This window comes from Acanthopagrus latus, chromosome 3 (genome assembly GCF_904848185.1).
Source record: "Acanthopagrus latus isolate v.2019 chromosome 3, fAcaLat1.1, whole genome shotgun sequence".
Lineage (NCBI taxonomy): Eukaryota > Metazoa > Chordata > Actinopteri > Spariformes > Sparidae > Acanthopagrus > Acanthopagrus latus.
This window is the reverse complement of record NC_051041.1, coordinates 19,518,286-19,543,462: the sequence shown is the minus strand read 5'-3', so window position 1 is coordinate 19,543,462 and position 25,177 is coordinate 19,518,286. Positions and strand designations below refer to the sequence as shown.

Sequence of the window (25,177 nt, the reverse complement as noted above, 5' to 3'; positions counted from 1 at the left end):
TATTTTCTAAGCTAGTATGAATTCAATGGGATTTATTCTGTGTTGTGGAGGGAATAAATAACTCAAAGAGGTTAAAGTTCAATATACTCATGCAGATTGAAATTTACATGGTACAATATGACAAAATGGAAAACATCTCTCACTTATCGTGAGCTGGACAGTATATTGCTATTATATCACTATCGTGATGTGAGTTTATACTTTGTCTTAGATTTTAGATATGGTATAAGTGTTGTCTCTTCCAGGTTTTAAAGGCTGCGTTACATTATTTTCTTTACTTAGCAGACTGTTAGACTTGTTCTATTACTTGCCTTTACCCATTTTGTCATTAAATCCACACATTACTGATCATTAATCATCAAAAACCTCATTGTGTTACTGTATTGTCAAAGTACTAGCATTATTGATTTGTATGTATTTGGTCAGGTGAGGAGAAAAATATGTTTTGAAATGCAAAACAGACTCCAAATATTTCAATATCATTATTACTAAGGTCATATCACTCAGCCCTAAAGGAAGCAATGTTCTTTCTTCTTATCACGGATACCTTTTGCCCTTATACATCTTGGGTGAAAACCCTGGCAATGACACCAACCCACTTTTCTCACAGCACTACAGACATATACCATATCACGGTAAAGTCCACAGTACCATTCAGGGCTAAGACATTTTTCCCCAAGGACAAAGCAGCAGGTATAGCTGCAGTTGGAACTGCACTTTCTATTTCATTGTGCAGAATTGCTTGAACAAGTGACTTGGGGCTCAATACAAGTGAAAAAAGATCCTGACTAGTGAATGTGCCTGTGAAATCCACCAGTCTTGAAATGTAACAACAGCTGTCTGCAGAACTTGTGTTTCAGTGTACTGGAATAGATACCTGGAGAGTCCTGTTCAGCTTTACCTCTCCTGCTCTTGTTCAAAGTCATGTAAAAGTTTTTTTTTGTTGTTTTTTTTTTCCCCTACTCCTTGGCCAGAGAACAGGGCGAGTGTTGACTGTTGTAAGAGATACAGACACAAAGGACACACAATCTGTGCGAGAGATGCAGTTCTAATAGCAAATGGACAGCAGTAATTACATTATTTTTTTTCTTTTCAACATAGCGGTTGTCCTTGTCCTTGTTCTCTGTTCTCTCCCACCTTCTGTCTGAGTTCACTGTTCATTATCCCATCCAGCTATATTTGAACATCTGTACCATTAACAGCTTGACAGCCATGAGTCACTGGACTACAGTGGCACAAAGAGATGGATGTAGATGGGTTTAAGAACAACCTGTTGAACAAAAAAAGAGGTGTATTAATGGTAATCCTGCCTCAAGGCCATTTACAATTCATTGTATCCACTTCTGCCTCCCACTTTATTTTTTGCTTTCAACCCTTATGTCTTTCAGAAAAAGAAAAAAAAAAAAAAACTCTGTGGTTCTTTTCTTTCATTACTATTGCTTTAAAGCTTTTCATTTTCTTGTGAGTTCCTCCACTTTGCAGTTTTGTTTAGCATGTTTGACCAGACAACTAATTAAAAGAATGGCTTATTGCTTGCATTTGTTCCTATAAACTAAAACAAAATGAATGAAAAAGTTACAGTTTTGACCTTGGCAAATTTTTGGTTCGTACAAATACATATTCATAAATATTGCATTGAAATTTATTTTTCACATCTAAAGCAATATTTTCCAGTGTACAATAAGAAAAATCTCTCTCAAGTGAGAAAATGATCAATTAACACTCCTGCAACAACTGAATTGCTTGACTTAATCTCTTTCCCCATCACTGTTTGCTGCTATAATCAAATATTGATGTGTGTCAAACTCTTTAGTATATTTTTTTTAGATTACTGCATCAAAAGCAGGGATCAGACGATTGTTATTTGGGGACAACAGTGCAAAATACAAGATCTAAGTAAGCCTAACAGTCACAATGACGTTGACCTCAACTTCTGTTTATTCAACAGTAACTGTTTTTTCTTTCATCACCTCTGCTGAGCCTTGTTTTACATTCTTTGCTGTCTTGTCTCAAACTTGGATTGTGGCCTATGAGCAGGTGTCATATCCCTTTGGCCCTGCAGACCTTTGACACTTCTCAGTGTCAGTCAGTTAGATGGGTTTATTTGACACCTTCTGGCACTTTAACTTCCTCTGTTTTGCACCCAGCAACATGATTGAATAGAGCACCACCACCAATATGTACTGTCATAAGATGTACTTAGACGGTAAGCAGGGATGCGATCAAGTTGTTTGCCAAATAAATGTTTAAACTTAGGTTAGGGTTAGGTGTTTTAGTTAGCCTTGGATGTTTTGCATTTGGTAAATGTTACTGCATACACTTGATGGTGAACATAAAATAATATCTGTCTGCTTTATTCTGGGCCCCTATTCTCATGTTTCATACACCTTATTACAGTGTCACTTTGTCCATTATTTCTTATATGATTGTACTATTTGATTGTTACTGTTTGGTTAATACATTAAAACTAAACCAAACCATGTATGCATAGCTAGTGCAATGAACTGTTAAATAATGATAAGGAGGCATTATGTGAATCATATTTAACAATATACTTTAATGTAGTTTATCTGCTTTTAGATTCTCACGGGAAACATGTTAAATATCTTTGCATAGACGTATAGACACACTTTAGCAATGTCCTACTGCCTGTTAAATGAAAATCCAGTCACTTATCTTACTCGAGGGAGAGTCTGGTTAGAGTGCTGTCTTTATTAGCCATTTTCACACTTGACAGGTAAGTGTTCTTCAACTATCTAGTGAAAAATTGTAACTGAGGACAGTCATCATTTTTTTGCAAAACAGTTTTGTTCAGACCCTCCTTTGTTATTTGGTATAATCTGTGCTTTCTTCATCCTTTTCTCTGTTGTCTTTTTGATTAGTGTCTCAGATGGGCGTGGCGCAGGGGCACAACATGTGTCCAGACCCGGGTATCCCAGATCGGGGAAAAAGAAAAGGCTCAGACTTCAGGTAAAAGCAAGCGAATAAAGATTTTAGAAACAATTAAATAAGTGGAAAGTACCACATGAAAAGATGAAAGATTCCTGAACAAGAACATGCTGATTGACATAAAGTTGATGATAACAAAACAAGTTTTAGATAGAAAAGATGGTCATCATGTTCCCTCACTTTGTGATTATTTATCTATTTAGCTATATTAGCTATACAACTTGACTACATTGGCAACACAGTACATATGAGTTGTGAAAGAAATGTCAAAATAATTTCTATCAGCACTTTGTTGCAGTTATTGCATTCATTTTTGGATATGACTTTTGTCACAGTTCTTCAAATGAGTAGCTTCAACCTTCAACACAGTTTTCTAATTTAATCATCCAGGCCTAATTAAGTTGTGTAAATGGTACAAGAGTGGTCTTTGCTGCTAAGTTTGTACTCTTCATTTATTCTAGCATTTCATTTACAGTTCAGTTGTCTTGTCTGAAAATTAAATAATGTCACAGTTTTAATTAGTTTTGCTTCCTGTGTGGCCTCAAAATAGATTTTTTTTTTCTTTTCTAGATTTTTAAAATGTGCTTTTTTAAATAATGGGATGACTTTCATGTATGTCATGAAATGGCACAGTATTTTAATTGTGCTTTTTTAAAGCCAGGACCAAAGTGTTTCCAAAGTTAACTTTTTTAATAACTTCTTTCACAGTTGAATTTTAATCAAGAGGAACCTTGTAGGACATTTAGGAATTTGAGGACACTATTGGGCACAATAACAAATCAGGGGCTGCATCTTGAAATTTGCTCTAGCATACAGCACATTACCCAATGTCATGCCCCATAAAGCCACTGCAGCCAAACCAGATAGAAAAATGTGTACATTTAAACAAACACCTTCCATTTGAGCCACTGCACACTAATAGGCTGCCTCTGTGGGATGCTGATATTGCCAGTGGGATTATTCAGTTTCATTTCTGTCAGAGCTATTGTCTCTACCAGTGGTCAACTGTAACACAGACAAATGGGTAACATCCGTCTCCCACAATGCAGCACTTTTGGAAGTCACAGCCGGGAAGTCTAAGAAAATATATGTATTTTTCCCCCTGGAGTAAACATATTTTCCTGTTACTCTAACCTCACCTGCACTCTCAGCGCTAAATTGGGAATTTTAGAGAGCTTTTTGATGCTGACGTGTTTGTCCCTGTTTGCAATTTCACTGCAGACGTGGAGCCACAGTGCATTTCTCCTGTGACGAAGGATATGAACTGCAGGGCTCAAAGAGTATCAGTTGTCTCAGAGTGACGGACAGCTATGTCGGCTGGAGTGATGATCGTCCCATCTGTAGAGGTAAACATCATCCAATGAGTTGTTCATCTCTGCACATGTATAATGGAAGTAGTCCTAGTGTGCCCTCCATTTATGTTTTTATAGTCAGGTACCCTGGTGTTGATGTGTTTGCTTGTGAGTGTGCTGTCATTCGTGGGTATGCCCAGTCCATTCTCTTGTCTACTGATTCAGTATTCACCGTTTATTGTGACTGGCCTGACTTTGACCTTTGGCCGGCGTTCCTTTAGTTTCCTGCTGTTTAGCCATGCCGGCACAGCTCTGCCCATCACTCACGTCTTCCTCACTACTGACCATTTTGTGACAGGCAGGAAGAGCGGTCAGACTCCCTGTACAGTGTTCCTGATGCTCATTTGCTCCTCAGTTTCAGTTTTCAGCATCAGTGAACTGAATTAATCAGAGTAGATTCGATTCATGACTTTTCCTTTTGCTAGTATAATTGGTCAAATTGATGAGTATCTGACTTGCGAAGTGTATTCATTGAAACAGGACTTATTAATGTTTTACTTTGAATTACTGGTAGTGTTCCCTTAGAGCTTTAAAGTAAAAAAAATAAATAAATAAAAATAAAAAAATCTTAACCCAATATTCAGAAATTCAAATTAATAAGCCATGTTCAGCATACTGGAAGTTATTGAATACTTCAGTTTAGTAGCTCCTGCTTCAAAATGTATAGAGTAATGCTCCAAACCATTGTTTGGAAATAGTTTTTTGTTTCAATTCAATAGAGTCCTGATTATGAGTAGCAAATTGAAAGCACTCCATATAGTCTGAGAAAAAGTGTTAAATTAAGTGTCTTTGAACAGTGCAGGGCTCATGTCAGTAATGACTTCTGTACCTCAGGTTGGCAAGAAAAATAATAATTTCATGTTCAGAGTGGCCAGTGTGGTGTTGGTTGATTATCTCTCTCAATGATTTGACTGCAGCAAATGATTTGTCATTGCTCCGAAAGGGTCCTGTGCTTACAAAGTGCTGAGTGATGACTCAAATATTCTTAAGTAATTAAGCCAAACAATTCTACAACAATTCTGAGAGCAAGATGTGGATACATCACAACATCAGAAAATGCATTAACAGAACAGCAGATATGAAACCGTCCTCGAGGTAAGTCTGTCAGTGGCAGGGTAAATATTGTTTGACATGGACTAACCTTGAACTATCCATGAGTTGTCATTCAAATAGATGACTTGGAGAATTTTTTCATCTACATTTAGGAAGATCTTTGTCAGCCATTTTGTGGCAAGAGAACACCCTAATCTCCTAACAGATTTGGCTAATGTAATAACTACAGCGTTTTATTCCCCCTTACCTATAGGCTATTGTTGTAACTTCACTTCACCTAACGTATTCTCAAAAATCTAGCTTTACACAGACACCCCTGCCCTGTCTTTGGTCTTAGACTGATCCAATTGTACTAAAATTAAATTACAGCGCTAAGGAAAGGGGTCTCAGAAGGATTATGTGGGTGGGGGGTGTTGACAGTACTTTGTTTTATCTAGGTTACTGTCAGTTACCTGCTTTTCAGAAAATAATGCGGGTGTTTTGTGACACCAAACACAGTGATTCAGGCTTTGTACTGACACTTTTGTCTTCTGTGCTTATTTCAACTAAAAAAAAAGAAAAAAAAAACAACAAAAAAACAGACTCAGCCACTTTTGAGCACAGGCCACAGCATCACATTCAGTTGTTTTCCTATTTGATGTGAAGAAACATTCAAGATTGACTTAACATCCACAACATTGTCAGTGGAATTGGCCTTTAAGAATATCTCATTCCATCATCCTCACTTAACATTTGGTACTGTGCCTTTGTTCTGCCTCAATGAAGATTAAACATCATCCCGGAATAATTGAAGATCTGTATCCTGAATTAGCATTAGTCATCATTTAATTGAGCAGCACTATCATTAGCACAGGAAAAAAACGTAATTTCTGGCTGCAAGTTCAGTCTTCTGAAATGAAATTCACAGCTCCCTTTTTGATGACACTCTTTCTGGTCATACCTAGCTTCTGCAGTTCTTCTTCATCGTGGACTTTTCTTGCTGGGTGGCCTGCTGCACTTTCATGTTATTCACTGAACACACAGAGTGGAGTGTATCAAGCACAATGATCCCCCTGATTAAACAACAACAACAAAAAAAAAAAAAATAGGAGGAGGTATGATAGCGTCAGTGAACTTCCTCACTGCTGTATTATTTTCATTAAGGTCACCCTTACTGTCAGCACATCTCAAATTAATTACTTCATTCTCCCCTTAACTTCGCCAAAGTTCTTTTTACATTTTAATAGGGGTGATTTGGTGGGAGAAGGATGGAGCATGGAGCCACTGAGTTGGGCTCAAACACCCGAAGGACCTCTGAGACGTAACTCATTAAAATTTGGGTAGCTCTATGGGCCCTTTTCAAAACTTTCAGGTTATCCTGCACCTATGTACACACGTACACACTCACTTCTCTTAAAGTACTCATTAAGAATTCTGCATTGATTTGAAGGGGTGTTTAACAGTTCTGCCATGCAGACACCCTCAGGCTTTGATAGAAAAGTCACATTGTCCTTTAAAGCTTGGTTTACGACTCACCTACTTATATTATTAAGGTGTAATAGCTAAATTGTCTTTGGTTATATTTACCATGCCAAAATTTCCTATACGTACTCTATAATATGTACCCCATCTAATTGCAGAGGTTCATAAAGATTATGAATCCGCATAGCCAAACAGTGTCAAGACTAACATATGCTTTGTCCTCTGTGGTTTATAAATGAGACACTGTCTTTAAACAAGGTTTTTCCTCTCATGTCTTCTCTTGCAGCACCAATGTGTGGAGGTCAGTTGAGAGGACCAAGTGGCGTCATTACGTCTCCAAACTACCCGGTCCAGTATGACAACAATGCTAACTGCACTTGGGTCATCACAGCCACAGATGCATCCAAGGTAAAAGTCATTGAACCTCGGAATTAAGCAACGGTGCTAATTAAGCGTTGCTGCTGTAATCTCCAGTTTCCAGCAGTGTGTTGAGAGGCGTGTTTAGCTGCCAGCAAACTGAATAGCAGTTGACTAGTGCGTTTGCACCTGTTAGGGAGCAACTCCACATGAGACTGTCCTCTGACACACTGAACACATTTTATACTTTTGATAATTTCTGCAACACATTTTGGAAGCTGTTGAACACACCATGTGACAGAAGCTCTCTCATAGAGAAAATGTGAGCGATAACGAAAATGAAAGAGGGGAGAAAGAACACTGGAACAGAGCCAACAAAAGACAAAGAGAGTTGTTAGAAACACCTGTGGTCAGGGAGAGAAGAAAAGAGTTGAAATGGACAGACGAGTAATGGAGAGGTTTTAAGAGCATGCTCAGAGGATATCTTGACAGTGTCACAGCCACTCTGTTCCAACCACTGACTTTGGAGTTGTGTTCAAGGCCACCCGGCTGCTTTTCTGCCAAATATCCTTCTCTGAACTCGAACAAAATTGTTTTACAAATCAGTTCTCCAATTGCACTTCCCCTGAGTCAAGGAGAGGCTATATGAGGTGAGAGGTAGGCAAAGGAGGTAGTCAGATACAGTGTTCACCCACCCTTTGCTTGTATGCATACGAAAAAATGCATAGACACCCTTGGGTATACCTGGCGGGCAGCCTGCTGAAACAGACAACGGTACTTTGGACTGTCTATTGCTCCGTGTCTAGTCCAAACGAAGATGGAGCGAGGCTGTTCATTCTGTTTAGAGACATAATGGCCTTCTATTCTTGCCTCTGCGCATAGGCCCAGCCAGAGGAGACGTTAGGTCAGGCAGGAGACTGAGGCGGAACCGCAAAGGGAGGTGGGTAGGACGCGACACGACTCTTCTAGACCTAAATGCAACCTTATGACACGATGACTAATGTGGGCTCTTATCAGGTGTTGCTCCTCCATAATGTCCTGAGGGTACTGAATGCAGCTGTTTTTAGTTGACAATCTTTTAAGTCTTCATCCGTCAGCTTCAGCGACAGGGGGTTGTTTGTCTGAAACAACTAAAATGTCAGACATGCCGTCAGAGATGGCAAACAAGATCAAGTGTATATGTATATGGTGGCTGTGATTTTCCTTCTTTTTGTCACTTCATCCCCCTCTCTGTTCCTCACCTGTTGGCTGGCAGATGGGAGATGAGTTTGTGGTATGAAACTCTATTTATCGAGTGATCTGACCTATTTTGCCTACACACCATCCATCTCTTCTATCCACCTTGCAATTTTCATTAGGCTCTGGGTTTAACATAGGACAGAATGCAATTTGCATTTATATAAGCTTTTTCATTAGGCCTGGTCCTCTCAGTCCTCTGAAAACATTAGGAATTTGGCGGAAATCAGTGGCAGCCAATTTAAAAAAAAGGAGACAAGGGCAGTCCTTGCTTTGCTTTTTATTTATATATATTTTAGTCTCCCCTATTATCCTGCTTTTTGCCTTTATTGATCCACATTTTGCACTATCATAATCAAACCTTTTTTTTGTTTTGTTTTCCTGCCTTTGCTTCCTTCAGCGAGGTTACAGTTATTGTTTTTCTTACCTTGCTCCACTTTGTCTCCCACGCTTCCACCTGCAGCATAGAAATGAGTTGAAATGAATAGGTCTGTTTTTCCCTCTGTGTTAAAATCCAATACATAAATCTTTAAAAACTTCTGTGTCACCTTTGTAATACATATTTTCACCTTGTGGACAACCTCAATTCCCCTGCCACATCTCCTGATGCACTAAAAGTCACTGTAAGTCAGGCTAAGTGGGCCACAAAAACATCCACAACCCTCTGATTTGATGAGCAAAGAGTCAGGGTCATGCAGACCATCTGACAGGTAATCAGATATTTGATTAGAGGGAGAGGGTTCATCACCAGACTGGAAGTCAGATGTAGAAAAACATACATACACATATATACACACGCCATGTATACGTCCTACAACATCTACAGAAAATGATAGTCTAGTTTATTTAAAGATACTAAATAACTGCTGACGTTTACTGTTTTCATGCACTAATGTGAATTTGGACCACAAAGTTTGTTGTTAGACTGTAAGATATCCTGTCATAGGATAGATGCTTTACATGTAATATAGACAGTTGTCACATACATGTGAATGTAATTGTGTCAGACACATATGCAAAAGAGAGTGAAAGATGATGGATGGCTGGATAAAGAGATGGAAAGCCGCAGATGGAAAGGGTTCACTCCTCTGCACCTGGTGTCAGGAGCATTCAAGCATCTGTCGTTTACGGTTGTCTTGGCAATGTCCCTGCTATTGTCTAGGTGATCAAGCTGACATTTGAGGATTTTGACCTGGAGCGGGGCTATGACACCTTGACGGTTGGAGATGGCGAGGTGGTGGGAGACCAGAAGACCATCTTCCACGTGTGAGTGACTCCTTCGACCTCTGTCTTTTTGCCTTTAATCCTCCCTCTGTTCTCTGACTTGTGGCTTTTACTCCCTACCATTGTCTCCAGCATTCATCTTACATTTCTGCTACTCATGTTCTACATAATCATGTTCTGTTTAGCTTTCTCTTCCCCCTTAATCTTTCTTCTTTTTTGCCACACGTGCCTTTTCTATCCTCTACTTCCCTGCAGCCAGCAGCAGCCCTCTGTCTTTCCTTTTGCCACCAGCCCTTTATCTCTCTCTTGTACTGTTTCTATTTCATTTCATCACCACCTGATACAGCAGTGCATAAAAAATAGATACTACACCACATTGTCAATCATCACTCCTTTCAATGTTAAAAAAAACAAGATCACAGCCATGTGGTGCAAGCATTGCAAACTGCATATTGATGCCCCCTAATGGAGTTTGCTATAGCAGATGCTCCATAACAATTCACAGGATGGTGTTATTAATTGTGATGAAATTTACCACCTTAATAAAGTTTTTATAGATCAATTTTTATGCGAGGCCGCCTTGCTTGGGTGGGAACTGGGAGTAGGTGGGAGATAAATGATTGAGAGGTTTGTGAAGGGAGGGTTTTTCACTTAATGTTTTTGTGTACTTACATACTTGCACAAACAGTGAAAGTGACTGTAGCCTGTTCAGGGCTATGTTGAGTCGTCTTGGCAGTCACAAAGCACACCGTTGTTGATTTAAGCCTTTTGTTGCTTGAATCCGTCATACACAATAGTACTGACATTGGGACTCAACGTGGCTCGTGCATCTCGTTTCCTGGCTTCTCTCCTGGGCATCTCCCATTCCTCCTCCATCTCAGGTCCAGCATGCTACTGCATACAAAGGGAGAGTGTGATTAGTAACTAGGTGCCAGCTCTGCCAATCACTCACCTGGTGCTGCTCTCCTGAGCCCATTCCTCCTCTCCCTCTCCTGCAGCCTTGCCTCGACCACACTCACCTCCACAGTGACTTAATCAGTTCAATTAAGAACTGCCTCTGTCCTTATCGCCTCCTTAATGATCTGAAAGTGAGCAGTTCTGTCATCAGATGCGCCCTTGTGCTCAAACAAACAAGTGCAATTTAGGACTAGACAATATACTGCAGCTATCAACACGGTTTAACTCGGGACTATATTTTTTGGAATCAGTGGTGCAGGCAAGCGTGCACAGTGTGTAGGGAATTATTTTTATCGTAACATTAAGGTCAGAGGCATGTGACCCGACTGCAGCACAGTCATAAATGTGGTGGTTAATAGGCAGTGAGGCACAACCAATCAAATCCGCTGTTTTCCTTCACTTGAAAGACACTGTGCGCTGACAGCTTGATAATGGAAGAGAACAATTTGGTGTGAAACTGCCAGAAACATTTTTCCCCACTGAGAAAATGATGTCCTTGTGTGGGAAGGACATAATTGTCATGAAACTACGTTAAACAGGCTACAGGCAAGCGCGTTTTAGACAGTGATGAGCTTGCACGTGTAGGTTGTAACACATTGACCAATTTTTTTTGTTTTTTTAATTTTGGATGTTAATATTGATCATCCCTCACACCTGTGTTTATAGCAATGAAAGAAAATTAAAATAAAAAATATTGATTGTTTTTCAGCTTAATGGAATTCCATTGACCTATTAGGCAACATGTCATCTGAAAAATGGGTTGCCAAGCTTTTAGTATTATTATTGCTCACAGGACAAGCAATTGGAAATGCAAGGGTGAAATCCCTATAATCTGGTACACTCTGGTGCTTCTAGATATAGCATCTTAGCTCCCAAATATGTGTAAACAAGTTTTGCAGGAACTCATCAAATTACCAGATGGCTGCAGGAAAGGGCAAAAACATGGACCTGACTTATCCAGACACTCCTTCCTTACTACTCCCACCATCCTCTGTGTGCCATCACTAAAATTAGAACCCTTAATCACTTACTCTGCAGCTACACACTTCCTAATTAGAGTTGGGTGGAATTACTATTCAAATAGGATTAAATTACTTCTGTGGCATTGACTGATCTTGCCTTCATTTTCCACTTTCTTGTCCCCAACTGTTTTGAATAAAAGGGTTAGAATAAGAAAAAAGAGACTTCTCAGACTAAAATTGCCTGAAACAGTTCTAGAGCGTATTTCTTTGATGAGTAAAGTCAGATAATAATATATCACTTCTAATATATCACTTCAGGTGTTGTTTTGCTGCTTGCATTAAGTTTTTTAATGATGCAGTGGAAACGGGGCCTTTGGCTATTAAAGTGACACCATAGTGACACTGCAGTAAATGCAAGCACAGCTTGTAATGATTTAATGACTTATTTCACACAGATTTGACACACCTTGCAGACAAACTGTATGTAGAAAAAACTTGAATCATATTAAAGGCAATCTTTAAATGTATTTCTGAAACCTGTCCTCTCGTATCTGTTTTTGTAGCCTGTCTGGCACCACCACACCAGACCTTGTGGTTAGCACCAGTCACCAGATGTGGCTCAATTTCAAAACAGATGACACCAGTGGCTCCCTGGGCTTCAAGGTGTCCTTTGAAGGTAAGGATGCTTCAAACACTATTTGTCAGTCATTTGGATCAGTGCTGGCTTGCTTAAGATGCATTGCATGGTGCTAATCAAAGTTACACAAGGCTACCAAGCAAAAGAATTCCTACAGTTTGACCATTTCTTTCTCACACACAGCATGTCCACCAAGTCAATTTACAAACAGCAGAAATGTATTTCTGGAAATTTAGCTACCGGTAAATTACAAGCAGGAGTATCTGCTCAGTCTCTCAGTTGAGCAGACACTAAGGAATTAATTACACTACACCACACTGACCACTAAAAATGAATTTTGTTTAACATCAACCCTGATTGGGCATCCTCTCTTTGTGACTCACTGCTCAAAGCTGACATCATGGGCTCTGACAGAACACATTTTGCTTCAGCTGACTGTTACTTTGACCATCTCTGATATTCTCACCCTGAGCTTGAAAAACACTGGTGTCAGAGTCGCTGCATTTAAGACTTCTCTCATGAATCTTATCAGCTAGATTACAAAGCTCTTAAATCAAAAACATACTGGACCAAGAACTCTGTCAGTGAATGAAGCCCAAAAATTGCTGGTTCCATTCCAAATATGCACAAATTATGCTTTCAGATGTTTCATGCCTTGAGTGCTAATGAAGCAGGACAACCAAGGCACTTATTTTGGTAAAATGAATTGTCAATGAGCCATCAATGCAGCAGATAGCTCTTAATTTGTTTTGTTGCCTAATCCTACTGTGTTTGTCTGTTCGGGTGTACTCTAATGTGTCTATGTGTGGGTGCAAGTGTGTGAATTTTCAAAAAAATGGGAATTAATGTTTATGTGCTTGCATGCATGTGTGAAGACGAGAGAGATTAAAAGGAATGACAGCGTGAGTTTGTGTGTGTGTGTTCTATTTGTCTTTGTGTATGTATGTGAGTGTGGGGAGTTGCCAGGGTTCTCATTGAAGATAAGTCTGCCATTTGCCTCTCAGAAGCACACCGAGTTCTCTCCCTTGCCCACAGATGCTTATTTTTCATCAGTAAAAATAACAGAGAAAGTGGAGCAGCATGCTGAACCAAAGTGTAATTAAAACAATGAGTTCTACTTAATGAAGGGGAAGAAACGCTTTGAACCACTTCACCTCCCAGATTGGAGCACCCAAAATCTAATTTGCATTCTCAATTACTTGTATTTTAAGCCTGATCATCAAGTGTAATTGGAAACACAGTCATACCAGTACACACACTCCCACCTCACTCATGCATTCGTGTGTTGGATGCACACACTCTGCCGTGGCCTCAATCTTTCAACTGAAATCACAAACAAAAAAGGTGTTAATGTAAATGTGTAGGTCTGAACCCAACCACTTTGGTACTTTATACTGGCACTAAGCAGGTGTTATGCCCATTTGAAAATAGATGCATCAACAGGACACAGGGGTCAAGTCCTTCATATTTTTTTGACAGTAAATGCAGTGTGTTTTTCGAGACTGGACCACATAGAGAGTTTATGGTTGAACATTGGGCATGTTGAGCCTTTTGCATTGGCTGAATAAAACGGGTTTTAAACCTGCATTCTTTCTAACAGCCACAAGGGGATGACTCCATCAGTTAAAAAAACCCCTCAACTTTTCAAATGATTTATTACCGCATCAAACCGTTACCTGATTAGTTTATGTTCTCAGTCGCTATTTTTAAGTCTTTGGCAATATAGCAGCATGTTCATGTATAAATCCAGGCCCTGATGAAGAGTAAGGTAGATGATAAAACATGCAATGCTTTAGGGAGCGGCTACTTTGTCATTGACAAATTGTTGCCATGGAATGTCCCCGGGTTCTCAGTCAGATTTAGCCAGGATGTCCTCCCCACCTCCACCCTCTTGTCCAAATACAGTCTCTTGTAGCTTGGACAAACCCAGATGGCGACAGCCTTAATGTCAGGGCTCGTCTATAAACCGGGGAGTGACATCACGGTGGATTTACACTAGGCCCTCTGATCATCAGGCTGGTACCCAATACTTAGATATGGTGGGACTTTGGATTGTTGCTTACAATTACTATTTTTCCACCTACTCCTTAAATTGGCTCCATTTGTTTAGATACTTCACACATTAAGCTTTAATTTGGTGGTGGAAATGTCAAGCCTGTATTGGCTATTGACACATTAAATGCAATATTGGGTTACTCCAATAAACTTGACTATTAAAGTCCTTTAGTGGTTTTAGGCCTGAGGACATTGCAATGTAGTTGTTGACAGTGGTGCGAGTCTGAGTCCCATTACCATGCTTGGATTACTCTGGAATGTCAAACAGACAGACAGGGACAGCAAATACGCCATTACATCTCTTCATTTATTCATGAGAATCAAATGCATTTTTATTCACTCCCGCCTGCTCTCTTTCACAGAACATACACAGAGACACAGACATACACTCACAAACATATGTACAACAGCAGAGATATGCATGTATCACACACACACACACACACACACACACACACACACACACACACACACACACACACACACACACACTTCAAAGCGCTCTTATTTATTGCATTCATTTCCCTCAAGGTGTAATTGTAGGGACCCATGGGGAAGAGAGGGCTTACTTGAGAGAACCAGTGCAGGGAGTTTGAGGTCTTCTGTGAGTGTGACAAACAAGTGATTGTATAACTATGTGTGTGCGTTTATGCATTTGCATATGTATGTATGTATGTATGTATTTATGTATTATTCTGTCTGTCTCATAGCCAGCAAGTTCCTCCAAATGCCATTTTTGTTGGATCATAAAGATTTCATTCATATCATTTCCCCTTAATTCTCTATAAGGCCTACCTAAAAATTGGCTTTCAGCATTTCCCCCTTTTAAAGGTGACTTCCACGTAAGATCAATGAGTTGTCTTGTGAATGAGGCTGCCTCAGGACAGCCATACATCCAAACAGCAGTGAGCTCTAAATATGTGTTCTAAATGATGATCATCATTAGAGCTGAGTATGGATTTATACCCAGCATCACCCCTGGTGCGGTTTAAAATCGTATTAGGCCCTGCCATCATTTCCTGGATGGATGAGCTTATTCGCTCTCTGTGTTCCCCCAACCGGATGCCTCGATAAGATGCCTCAGCATTCCCATCTGCAATCTGCAACCTCGGAAAAGTAGAAAGAAGAGTGAGCAAAAGAAAGAGGATTGCATAAATCGTGTGATAATGAAATTGGCATATGTGGTTTTAAGGAAGAAGGATGATCATAGAGTTCAACGTGTGTGTGTTTGTGTGTGTACCTGAAAGTGCTCAGGTTAGCTTCCGACACAAGTGAGAACGTTTGTCACACAGTACGGGGAGGGATACATCTGCAGGAAGCGAGAGAGACAGATGAAAGAGGTTTGCAACATCACTGAGGGACACTTTGGCAGGATTAAAAGACATTAAAGACTACTTAGTGGCAAATGAAATTACACTAGAAATGAATGCATGACATAAAATAGGCAAATCATGTTGATTTTAATGTCATAAAGTAGAATAGCAACTCTGTCTTGCCAGTGTATCTTTGCTGAGTCATTCATTACTAACATCCATTCAGCCTAAAAATGTTGCTGTAATGCTTTTTAAAAAATATTTAGGCTGACCATTCCCACTTAGCTCATGTTTTCAAGAAAAGCATGGCTGAACAAATTTAGTACCTATCAGTGCACTAGATGTGTGAGGATTAAATCAATATTGATCCTCTGGTTGGATGAAAATGTCAGGGTTCCTGTAATACGTGATGAAAATAATGTAGAGTACATCCAGTTCACTACGTTGTTTTCCATAAGTTCAGGATTTATTCCCTTATCCCACAGGGGAGGAGTGTGGGGATATGTTGCTGGAAGGCTTCAACATCCAACATTCAAGAGTAGACCGCAGAACAGCATCCTATAGAATGATTAGGGAAGGCATTTTTTTTCCTTGTCTGTGACTGCACATAAATTCACTGTTCACTAAATGTAATGCAAAGTAATGGAAATGTAAAGTAAATGTGAATTGAAACAAATACATTAGGACTTTTGTCCAGGCACAAAAGAAGCTCAGATAGAAATCACCTCCTCTCACTAAGTCTGTGTTGATAAACTGAACCCACATTTTGCTGAAATTGTAACATCAGAGAAAAGAGCACTGTGATTTCTTTTGATTTAGTGTCAGGTCCAGCATCTTCATATCACTTATTACCAATCTGGTTGTATCTTGTCAATAACTGCTGGAGGCTGCGTCCAGTAATAACCTCGAGTTGAGGTTGTTTTTTTTCTTTGCATCGGCCCTCCTTCGTATATTTATCTAGCAATTTTTTGTTTAAGAAAAACTAGAGACAATACACTTCTTATCCACTACAGGGCCACTCTGTTTGTCGAGGATGCTGAACAATACAATTTTTCGTCATAAGATAACATGAACGTTAAATAGAGGACATTCGGGGAAGTGGCTTGTGTTGATTAAATTGTGACCTTTAAATTCATATCTCTGTTATGATTGCTGATAACAGAAGCAGGTCTTTGTTTGTATACCCAATGTTAATGTGTCTCTGCTAGAAATAATGATCCATTACTAATGTGAGTTTTGCATACTTAATATTCTTTCCTTTGTGTTTATTTTTATCTACACAGAAATTGACCAAGGCAGCTGTGGAGATCCTGGAATCCCAGCTTATGGGAAACGGGAGGGGACAGGTTTTCGTCACGGAGACAGGCTCTACTTTGAGTGTCTGCCTGCCTTTGAGCTGGTGGGGAAGAAGAACATCACCTGTCAAAAGAACAACCAGTGGTCGGCTAAGAAACCCAGCTGTGTTTGTAAGTTCTTGGATGCCTTATGGTATTCAGATTCTATATGTGCACGTGTGCCCGCATGAGTGCATACATATGGATGTTTTTGGAGATGCATGCAGGGAGAGCTGCATAATAAATGGTCAGATTATCTCTACAGTTTGCCTAGCAAAGCCATGGGTTTTGACACAATGGGGCGCTTATTAGTTAATTAATGCCATGAAAGACAAACACAGAGAGTGAGAGTAAGAGGGTGAAGGGGAAAGCAAAAGAGAGCTGAGCTTGCAGATAATGCCCAGTGTTGTATTATTTATAGATAAAAGGATGGACAAAAAGCTGCAGTATCTTGATAAACATCACTTAGCTGAATGACAGGGAGGATGCTGGCAAAAGTGACAGTTTATCCACATGCCACTTGTAAACATGGTTTATTAAGTTAACATTTAACAAACTATATTAGTCATGGAGACATAATTCTGTATGCTTGTCTTTGTCATTAAAGTTGATTATTTATTTGGTGATTTAAAAAAGATGCAAATTGCCAACTTGTTTGTTTGCATGTGCATTAGTTTATCAGGATACTTATATTATATTAGGATACTTATGTATATCTCTTATTCATTGTGACAGAACACAGTGTTTGTGCCTTTGCTTCAAAACAATAATAATTAATCAAATAATTTGACCATTCCTGAAGCTCAACAACACTTGGTTACTGTTTTTACCTTAGGCAATTTACGCATGTCAATTAGATAGGCAATGTTTGTTTAGCCACCTACTACAATAATTAATAGCTTTGAAAGAGACATGGAGGAATTATTTTTAAACCAAAATGTATAAATGCATGTGTAAATTGAAAACCTGAGATAAAGTCACAAGGTAGAAGGGGGAAGCTCTGTCAGCTGTCAGTTGAGACTGAGGATGATAATACGTATAACCGACATTGCTCCAGCACTGATGAGTAAACATTTTCCTTTGTTTGGTTTCATATTAAAAAAGGCTAAAACAATCTTGGAAGCAAATTATGCTAGTCGTATTCCCACAACTAGAAAATTTAAAACCCTCTGTTCATATCTAAGTACCTGTCTAATGTGCATGTGCGATTGAAGTAGTATTTTGTGTTAGCGACTTAGACTCATGTTCTTACACATCCCCCTACAACTTTTTCTTAAGTTTATACTGAAACATCCCTTGCTGCTGTCGCTTACAGTTTAGTTCAAGGTTATTGAAATGGAATTATCTTCCACACAATTGGGTACAGCCCTTGCCTTAAAATGGCAACCTTCACACATTTTGTAAACTCAGTTTTTAATAGAACATCCCCTGACAACTAATACATCCCAGAACCTGGACGCAAAACAAATCAGCAAAACTTTTTAAACTAGGCGGTGTTATAATAGTATGAAGGATGACTTTTCCTTTTTATAGCCTCAAATGATGTAGAAACCAATTATAATGGATACATAACAAATTTGACAGCATGTCCAGAATTCATGACTGAGGAAAGGTGGTCTATTTGTCCCATCAAATGTCAATAATCTCAGTAGAGGAGAGCCCTGTCAGTGCTGTCATTTTTATTTGACTCCTTAACAAAGCATATGCATGGTTAGCCTGCCAGACAGCCATGAACAAAACTAATTATGTGGGCTTGCTTTGCAAGTTAGGCTACATTTGCCCAGTAGCATCGACATACAGTGTTGTTGCCCTATAAGCACATCCATTAGAGCAACTGGGTTCAAGTGACAGCCTTGATGGTGGCCAAGGAGGGTGATGAGAGCATTTTTCATTTTCATTGCCATCACATTTTCTTTCAGCTAGACATTGATTGGAAACAATGAATCTTTTGGTTACATGACAAAAATTGTGAGGCTAAGGCTTCTTCTAGTCCATATTTCATTACACAGGTCTCATTTAAACAAGATATTGCTGCTACTGGCTCCCCCCTCAGGGATAAAGGTGGATAAATGGTTCCCTTGTGCTACAAAATAAGTGACATAAACAAACATATTTAGTTTTATGATGTTATTGGTGACTTCCCTTACGTACAGATACATGATTCCTTCTCATTACCGTTAAGACCTTTGCAAGCCTATGAAAAAGTTACTGACATTGTATACATACAGTATATGTGCTGATGCTACAAAGCAACAAGTTGGTGGTTATAGTTGTGTCTCATGTATTGCGACTTCCTCCTTGATCTGTCATATATCTATAGTATGTGGGAATTGGGGGGGATTTTTACTGATTCAATAAAGTGAATCAGGTCATATTGTTTTGTTGTCAGCAAACAGTAAATGGGATTTCCCACATGTTTTTCAGCCCCCTATCAACACTCATTCTATATAATGATTTGTTTGTTATTTCTTTTTCTCTCCGGCTATCTCTCTTTATGACTCCTATAGTTTCCTGTTTCTTCAACTTTACCACTCCGTCGGGGGTGCTGCTGTCTCCCAACTACCCCCAGGAGTACGGCAACAATATGCACTGTGTGTGGCTGATCATCTCTAACCCTGAGAGCAGAATCAATCTGGCCTTCAACGACCTGAGCATGGAGAAACAGTTTGACTTCCTCTCCATCAAGGATGGGGGAAAGGTAGTGTTAAAATACAAGTTGTTGTCATGGGTTGCTTTGAAGCTCTTCGTGCAACTTTACCTATTGACCTGCCTATCAGTCATTGTGTGTGTCAGTAAGAGAAGCAGCCTGTGCAATTAAACTTACAAGCTACAAACCTCCTGTCAGCCTCATTGAACTTGATAGTCATTTTGTCTGTCTGCTTTCCTGTAGGAAATGACTTGTTTCTTTTTTAGTTCATGATCCCTTTGGTCTCGTCAGAACATCTGTATCTGTCTCTTGTCAGGCGGAGTCTCCTATCCTGGGTACCTTTTCTGGTGATGTACTGCCTCCCTCTATAACAACCAGTGCCCATGTGGCTCGACTAGAGTTCTTGACTGACCACACCTACACAGACAGAGGCTTTAACATCACATTTACAAGTAAGTATTGAATGTTACTTCAGTGGAGATAAAGTCTTCAAAGCTTATCACAAAACATACGCTGACTGGATTGTGTCTTCTAGATTGTTTGTGCATGTGTACATGTGTTTAACCCTGTGTGGGTGTGCATGCAAGTGGCCTCATGAATCATCCGCCATATCTTTGCGCCTTCCTTTGCGTCTCCCGAACCACATAAACTCTTCCACCCATCAGCAACACGGTCCTTACAGTGGCACAGTCACACAGAGAAATGACAAAAACCCTGTCTTTATTGTCTAAATAGAGACTTAACATCTAAATAAAACCCAAACAAAGTTGCAGCATCCCTACCTGACAGATAAATTGCAGCAGTGCTCATTATATTCTATTCTGGGTAGCTGCTGACTTCTGAGGAAATTCCAGATGGGTTTTGTTCTCTGACGCAGTACACTTTGGCTGCATACTGGTAAACCCATTTCATGGATATACTGTACCGTGAGGCTTTGGCAGTAGGATTTTTGCATCCATTGCATATGTGATTTTGTGTAATGAGCCTGATCTTTGCATTTTTCCACAACTCAAAATGAATATCTCTGTACAGAGATAAAGCCACAAAGCTGGCCCATAGATAGTAAAGGTGCCGCTTGGAGCTGTGTCTCAGTAAGACTTGGCACTAAAATTAGCTGCAGTGACTCACTTTAATACAAGCAATAAAATGTATTTTTTTTCACTTGTTTAGTGTGTTTCCTTCATCTAGTCTAGTTTGTAGCTCTAGCCCCTAGTTCATAGACATTCCTCTGCTGGAGAGAATGTAGTAGACATGACACTGAGTGGACGTTCTCATGTAAACCTGTCTGTGCTGAGTTACGGTCAGGGACACTACCATTAGCAACAAAAACATATTTTTGACTTCTGGTTAACTTCCAGTCGATGTAAGGCTCTACTCTGTAGTAGGTACCTCCACCAAGGAGATTATGTTGTCACTCCTGTCTGATTGCTTTTTTGTTGGTTGGTTCAGATATTAAATGGCTGGTGCCTATGAGTGAGTACAGAAGTGGACTGTTGGGTCTTGGTTGAGGTTTGCACTCTACAGAATGCCATTCTAGTGTTTCATGAGCCAGTATATTCCTAAATAAGGTTTGTACGCCTCATCACCACTGCCCTCTTTCTGTCTGCAAAGTGATTTTCACTGAGCATCATAGTTATTGTACTGTAACTGGGGGAAAAAAAATATACAGATTGAATGATAAAAAAATAGTTTTCCTCACTAAGCCGCTGATCTACAATGCAAGGTAAAATGATCCAGTTAAAGATATCGCTAGTAAGCCTCGGTTTAGGCTGTTGTGAATTTCCAGTGCCCATCCCTTAGTAGTAATTATAGTAGATGTGTATTATTATTGTCATTTCTATAGATAGGCCAAATTTGTTTGCAGCAGCTCTACTTTGTACCGTCTGTGTAGTTGAGTCATGTTTTTTGACAATGTTATCACAAAAATGTACTTGTCATTTTTTGTGACCTTTAAACCAGACTACTACAACAGCTGGCACCTAAAATGAAAATGACCTGATTCTACATAGTTCTCAAGACTGTTTCTGCGGCAGCTGAAATATAACATATTTCATATTTCAGCATATTTCATTTTCAACATATTTCAGCTTACCCATAATGCCTTTGAGCCCTGATTCTAGCTCATTTGCAGACATGCCATCAGCCCAGCCCAGGTGCCTCTGTGAGCCTGCAATGTGGACAACACATGGCAACTAATGCATTAATTAGCAAGTTAGATGAATAAATAAATAACCAATGCAGCGTGGTGAATGAATGTCAGGAGCAGTTAATTGAAGATGACGGTTAGTTCCTGAGAACAGTGTCATCCAACTGCAGTGTTTTTTAAGGGGGTTGTGGGGCAGAGCGGACAACTTCCATCATTCATGTTAATTAAGGACATGCCAAACTGTATTGAGAGGATTTTTTGCACATTAATAAATAAGATGATCATGATGGATGAGGTGTGGCTGGCGCTCTGTTTAGGTCCAATGGATACAGAAGAGGGATTTATCAACACCTACATGTGTCACCAACCCGTATATGTGTACACCAGTGAGTGCAAGAGTGTAAGTGAGAGAGATATGGGTGCAGGTGATGTATTTGTTTACACTTCTTGTTCCAGGGTTATGCCTCTTGTGTGACTTTGTCTTTTATATGTGGCCTTTCTAACTGGTTCCTGCTTGAAGTTTCATTGAGAAACCAGATAGATAAAGTTTTCAGGATGTGTGAAAACAATTATCCCTGTTTGTTTACTCCACTTAATGTTCAGCGGTGTCATCTGGCACTGATGATCTGCATACGGTGTGGTTTCCCACCCTCTGGAATCACTGCAGCAGGGAGAATCAATGTGACTCACTAAGTGAAACAAATTTCTTCTCGTTAAATGCTGGCATTGCTAAACGCTGACATTAGGTTGGGAAAAGTTTGTCAAGAAACTTGGGTAATTATTTTAGTAGCTCCGTGGAAGTTAGAATCTTTGCACAGACAATGTGACATGTGACAAGTATTAATGAAAGAATTATGGGTGATCTTTTATTTTTCTTGTTTTTTCAACAAGATAACACTTTGTTTCCTAATTTACTTTAAGAAGCAACAAAAAGGTTTTCTTGCTTTTTTTAAGGATTACATTTTGTGATTTTATGTAATGTGACTTGACATAGGTGTGAAATGAAAAATATCACTTCACACCTATGTCTTCTCCTTCACTAACGATACCTCCTCTCTGCAATTTCAATAGCATTTCGCCACAATGAGTGCCCAGATCCGGGTGTGCCAGTGAATGGGAAGCGATTTGGTGAGAGCCTTCAGCTGGGCAGTTCCATCTCATTCCTGTGTGAGGAGGGCTTTGTTAAGACCCACGGCTCGCAGACCATCTCTTGCATTCTCAAGGATGGCAATGTCGTGTGGGATAATGCAGTTCCCCGCTGTGAAGGTGTGTATAATGAAGTGGTTCCACTTCATGTCAGATGACTCTCTGTTATCCAAACTGTCTTAGCTAAAACCTCGACAAATGTTGTTTTCATCAGCTGGCATGAGGTGAAGCCTCTTGCTGGCGACACATATGGGTGCATAAATTATCTTTTTAACAAAATGAGTGGGATTTCTTTATGATTCTTATCCAGTATCACACAGCAGGCAGGTATGTTTGGGCTGGCACAGCTAGCTGTGGATCAGAAAAATCCAGATATCACCAGAGTAAATATGCAGAGGATTTAAGTCATTAGAAGGAAGGTGTGCATATCCCCCCCTTCTCAAAGCATTTGTTCCATGGTCTAACACCTCATACACAACTGCTATAAACAGATGAAATGGGAGTGTGTTTGTTTTACCACTCACTCTAGCTTGTAAATTCAGCATCACTGCATCTGACGATTGTAAAGACACAGCCAAGTACTGAACAGATTGGTGTTTATTAAAGGGAAGACCAGAAATCAGTCCAATCAATATTGTCATAAATGTAAATGTCAGGGGTCACTAAGATCTGAATAAAGATTGCCTGTGAATATAGAAAAGCTTTGTTTTTCTAAGCATCTAATGCTGCAGACACAAAGACTGCTGAACTATTCCTTTACCCCCCTCAACTCAATATTCAATAAACTATTTTTATCAAACCAGCAAAGGCCAATATAGCTGACAATGCTACTATAAAGCCAATTAAGGTGTTAACCAGCTGTGGTTCTTGGACACCAGCAGAGTGTCACATCACGCTCAGACCTGGCTTAGTACTCTGAGGGGCCTCACCGGGTGCACTATTCATGAAACGCAAAAGAGTAGCCATTATTAAAACATGTCACTTCCCCCTGTGTGCCACAGCAGCTTTGTATTCCTCTGAGACCATCTATCATACCCCTGCGTTTGTAGCGTAATGCGTTTTATAGATGTCCTTCAGTATGCTGAGTTGGCTGATTAAATCATTCCACTTCAAAGGGAGCGAGGAGCTGGCACTGTAACTAAGCCCTCAACTGTGCCTGTGTGTTCTGGTTAAGGATAGGCAGTTAAAGAGACATGCAGCAAAGTGAGCAGTAACAAAGCTGAGGGTATGGGACAGGGGTTGATGTACTCAAGTGTCTTGTGTGCTAGCGATCAAAGATGTTCCATTTTCTCAGTTTGATAGAGATGACAGCAGAACCTTTATAGGAGGGGTTTGATGACAGATTTAAAGACAACAGCAGAGAGGAGGAAACATGCACATCATTGTGTAACACATGACACAGACACATGTGCAGTAACAGGTATGTTGCTAGGAGAAATGGTTAACCTTGAAATGAGCTGTCACCAATTTACATTAGTTAGATCCCGGGAGTAAAAGAAATGGGATGAGCCCTGGCTGATGCATGAGATCATCTCTGGACATTGTCATACATCAGCTAGGAGAGACATGCATAATTCAATCCCTATCTGTTCGCTCTGTCTCACCATCTTCTCACTTCCTCCGTTAGCCCCATGTGGAGGGGATCTGAAGGCTCCCAGTGGGATCATCCTCTCCCCTGGCTGGCCAGAACTCTATAAGGAGGCCCTTAACTGTGAATGGATCATTGAGGCTCCTCCAGGCTACCCCATCAAGATCATCTTCGACAAGTGAGTCACCCAGACGGCTGTCGCATCACTGTTTTTTTCTTTTTTTTCTTCAAAGCAAGCTCAGATTTTTCAGGCTTTTACCTTGTCACAATTTCCACATGCGCTCACATTTATCTCTCTGCTTTCTATCATCGTTTATTATCTCTTCCTGCCACTCTTCTTTGGTGGTAATGCAGTAGATCTAACTCACATCAACATGAAGCCCCTACTAAGCTAACACTATGTTTTATTAAGCAATGCTTATTAGTGCTCATTTGATCTTTTCATTTGATATCCCCATCCTGTACATGCAGAGATATCATTACAGTCCATACATGCAGATGCACACAAAGAAGCTGAACTAGACCGGTGAGTTTGTGAACGTACATGTGTATGTAAGTGGAAATGCTCCGTCAAGGGGAACCAGAGAGATGGGGGAGCAGGTAATTTGTCCTGATGTTTGAGAGAGAGAACATACAGTTGTAGGATCAAATACTACATTAGAGTTTCACTGAGGCTCATCCTTGTGAGCCCATCTCATCCCTGTCTCTGCCACAATGGCACGGCATGCAAAATGAATGCAACATAAATGTTTGTTGCTCT

General features: G+C 39.9%; 1 protein-coding gene and 1 long non-coding RNA gene across 2 annotated transcripts in view; one reads left to right on the top strand and one right to left on the bottom strand.

Annotated features, from left to right (window-relative positions):
* csmd2 (CUB and Sushi multiple domains 2) overlaps positions 1–25,177 on the top strand; it is a 229,725-nt gene that overhangs the window by 114,159 nt on the left and 90,389 nt on the right. The window contains exons 8-17 of the mRNA XM_037092394.1: positions 2,883–2,970; positions 4,171–4,295; positions 7,102–7,223; positions 9,571–9,674; positions 12,115–12,227; positions 16,840–17,022; positions 19,398–19,588; positions 19,854–19,989; positions 22,755–22,949; positions 24,457–24,595. Of these exons, the coding sequence (XP_036948289.1) occupies positions 2,883–2,970; positions 4,171–4,295; positions 7,102–7,223; positions 9,571–9,674; positions 12,115–12,227; positions 16,840–17,022; positions 19,398–19,588; positions 19,854–19,989; positions 22,755–22,949; positions 24,457–24,595 (1,396 nt within the window). The remainder of the gene's footprint in view (positions 1–2,882; positions 2,971–4,170; positions 4,296–7,101; positions 7,224–9,570; positions 9,675–12,114; positions 12,228–16,839; positions 17,023–19,397; positions 19,589–19,853; positions 19,990–22,754; positions 22,950–24,456; positions 24,596–25,177) is intronic.
* On the bottom strand, positions 1,121–10,489 carry LOC119016525. Its single transcript, XR_005074183.1, has 4 exons — positions 10,305–10,489; positions 8,836–8,865; positions 6,295–6,365; positions 1,121–1,270 (listed from the first exon to the last, which is right to left on the bottom strand). It is a non-coding gene; the product is annotated as an uncharacterized LOC119016525 (long non-coding RNA).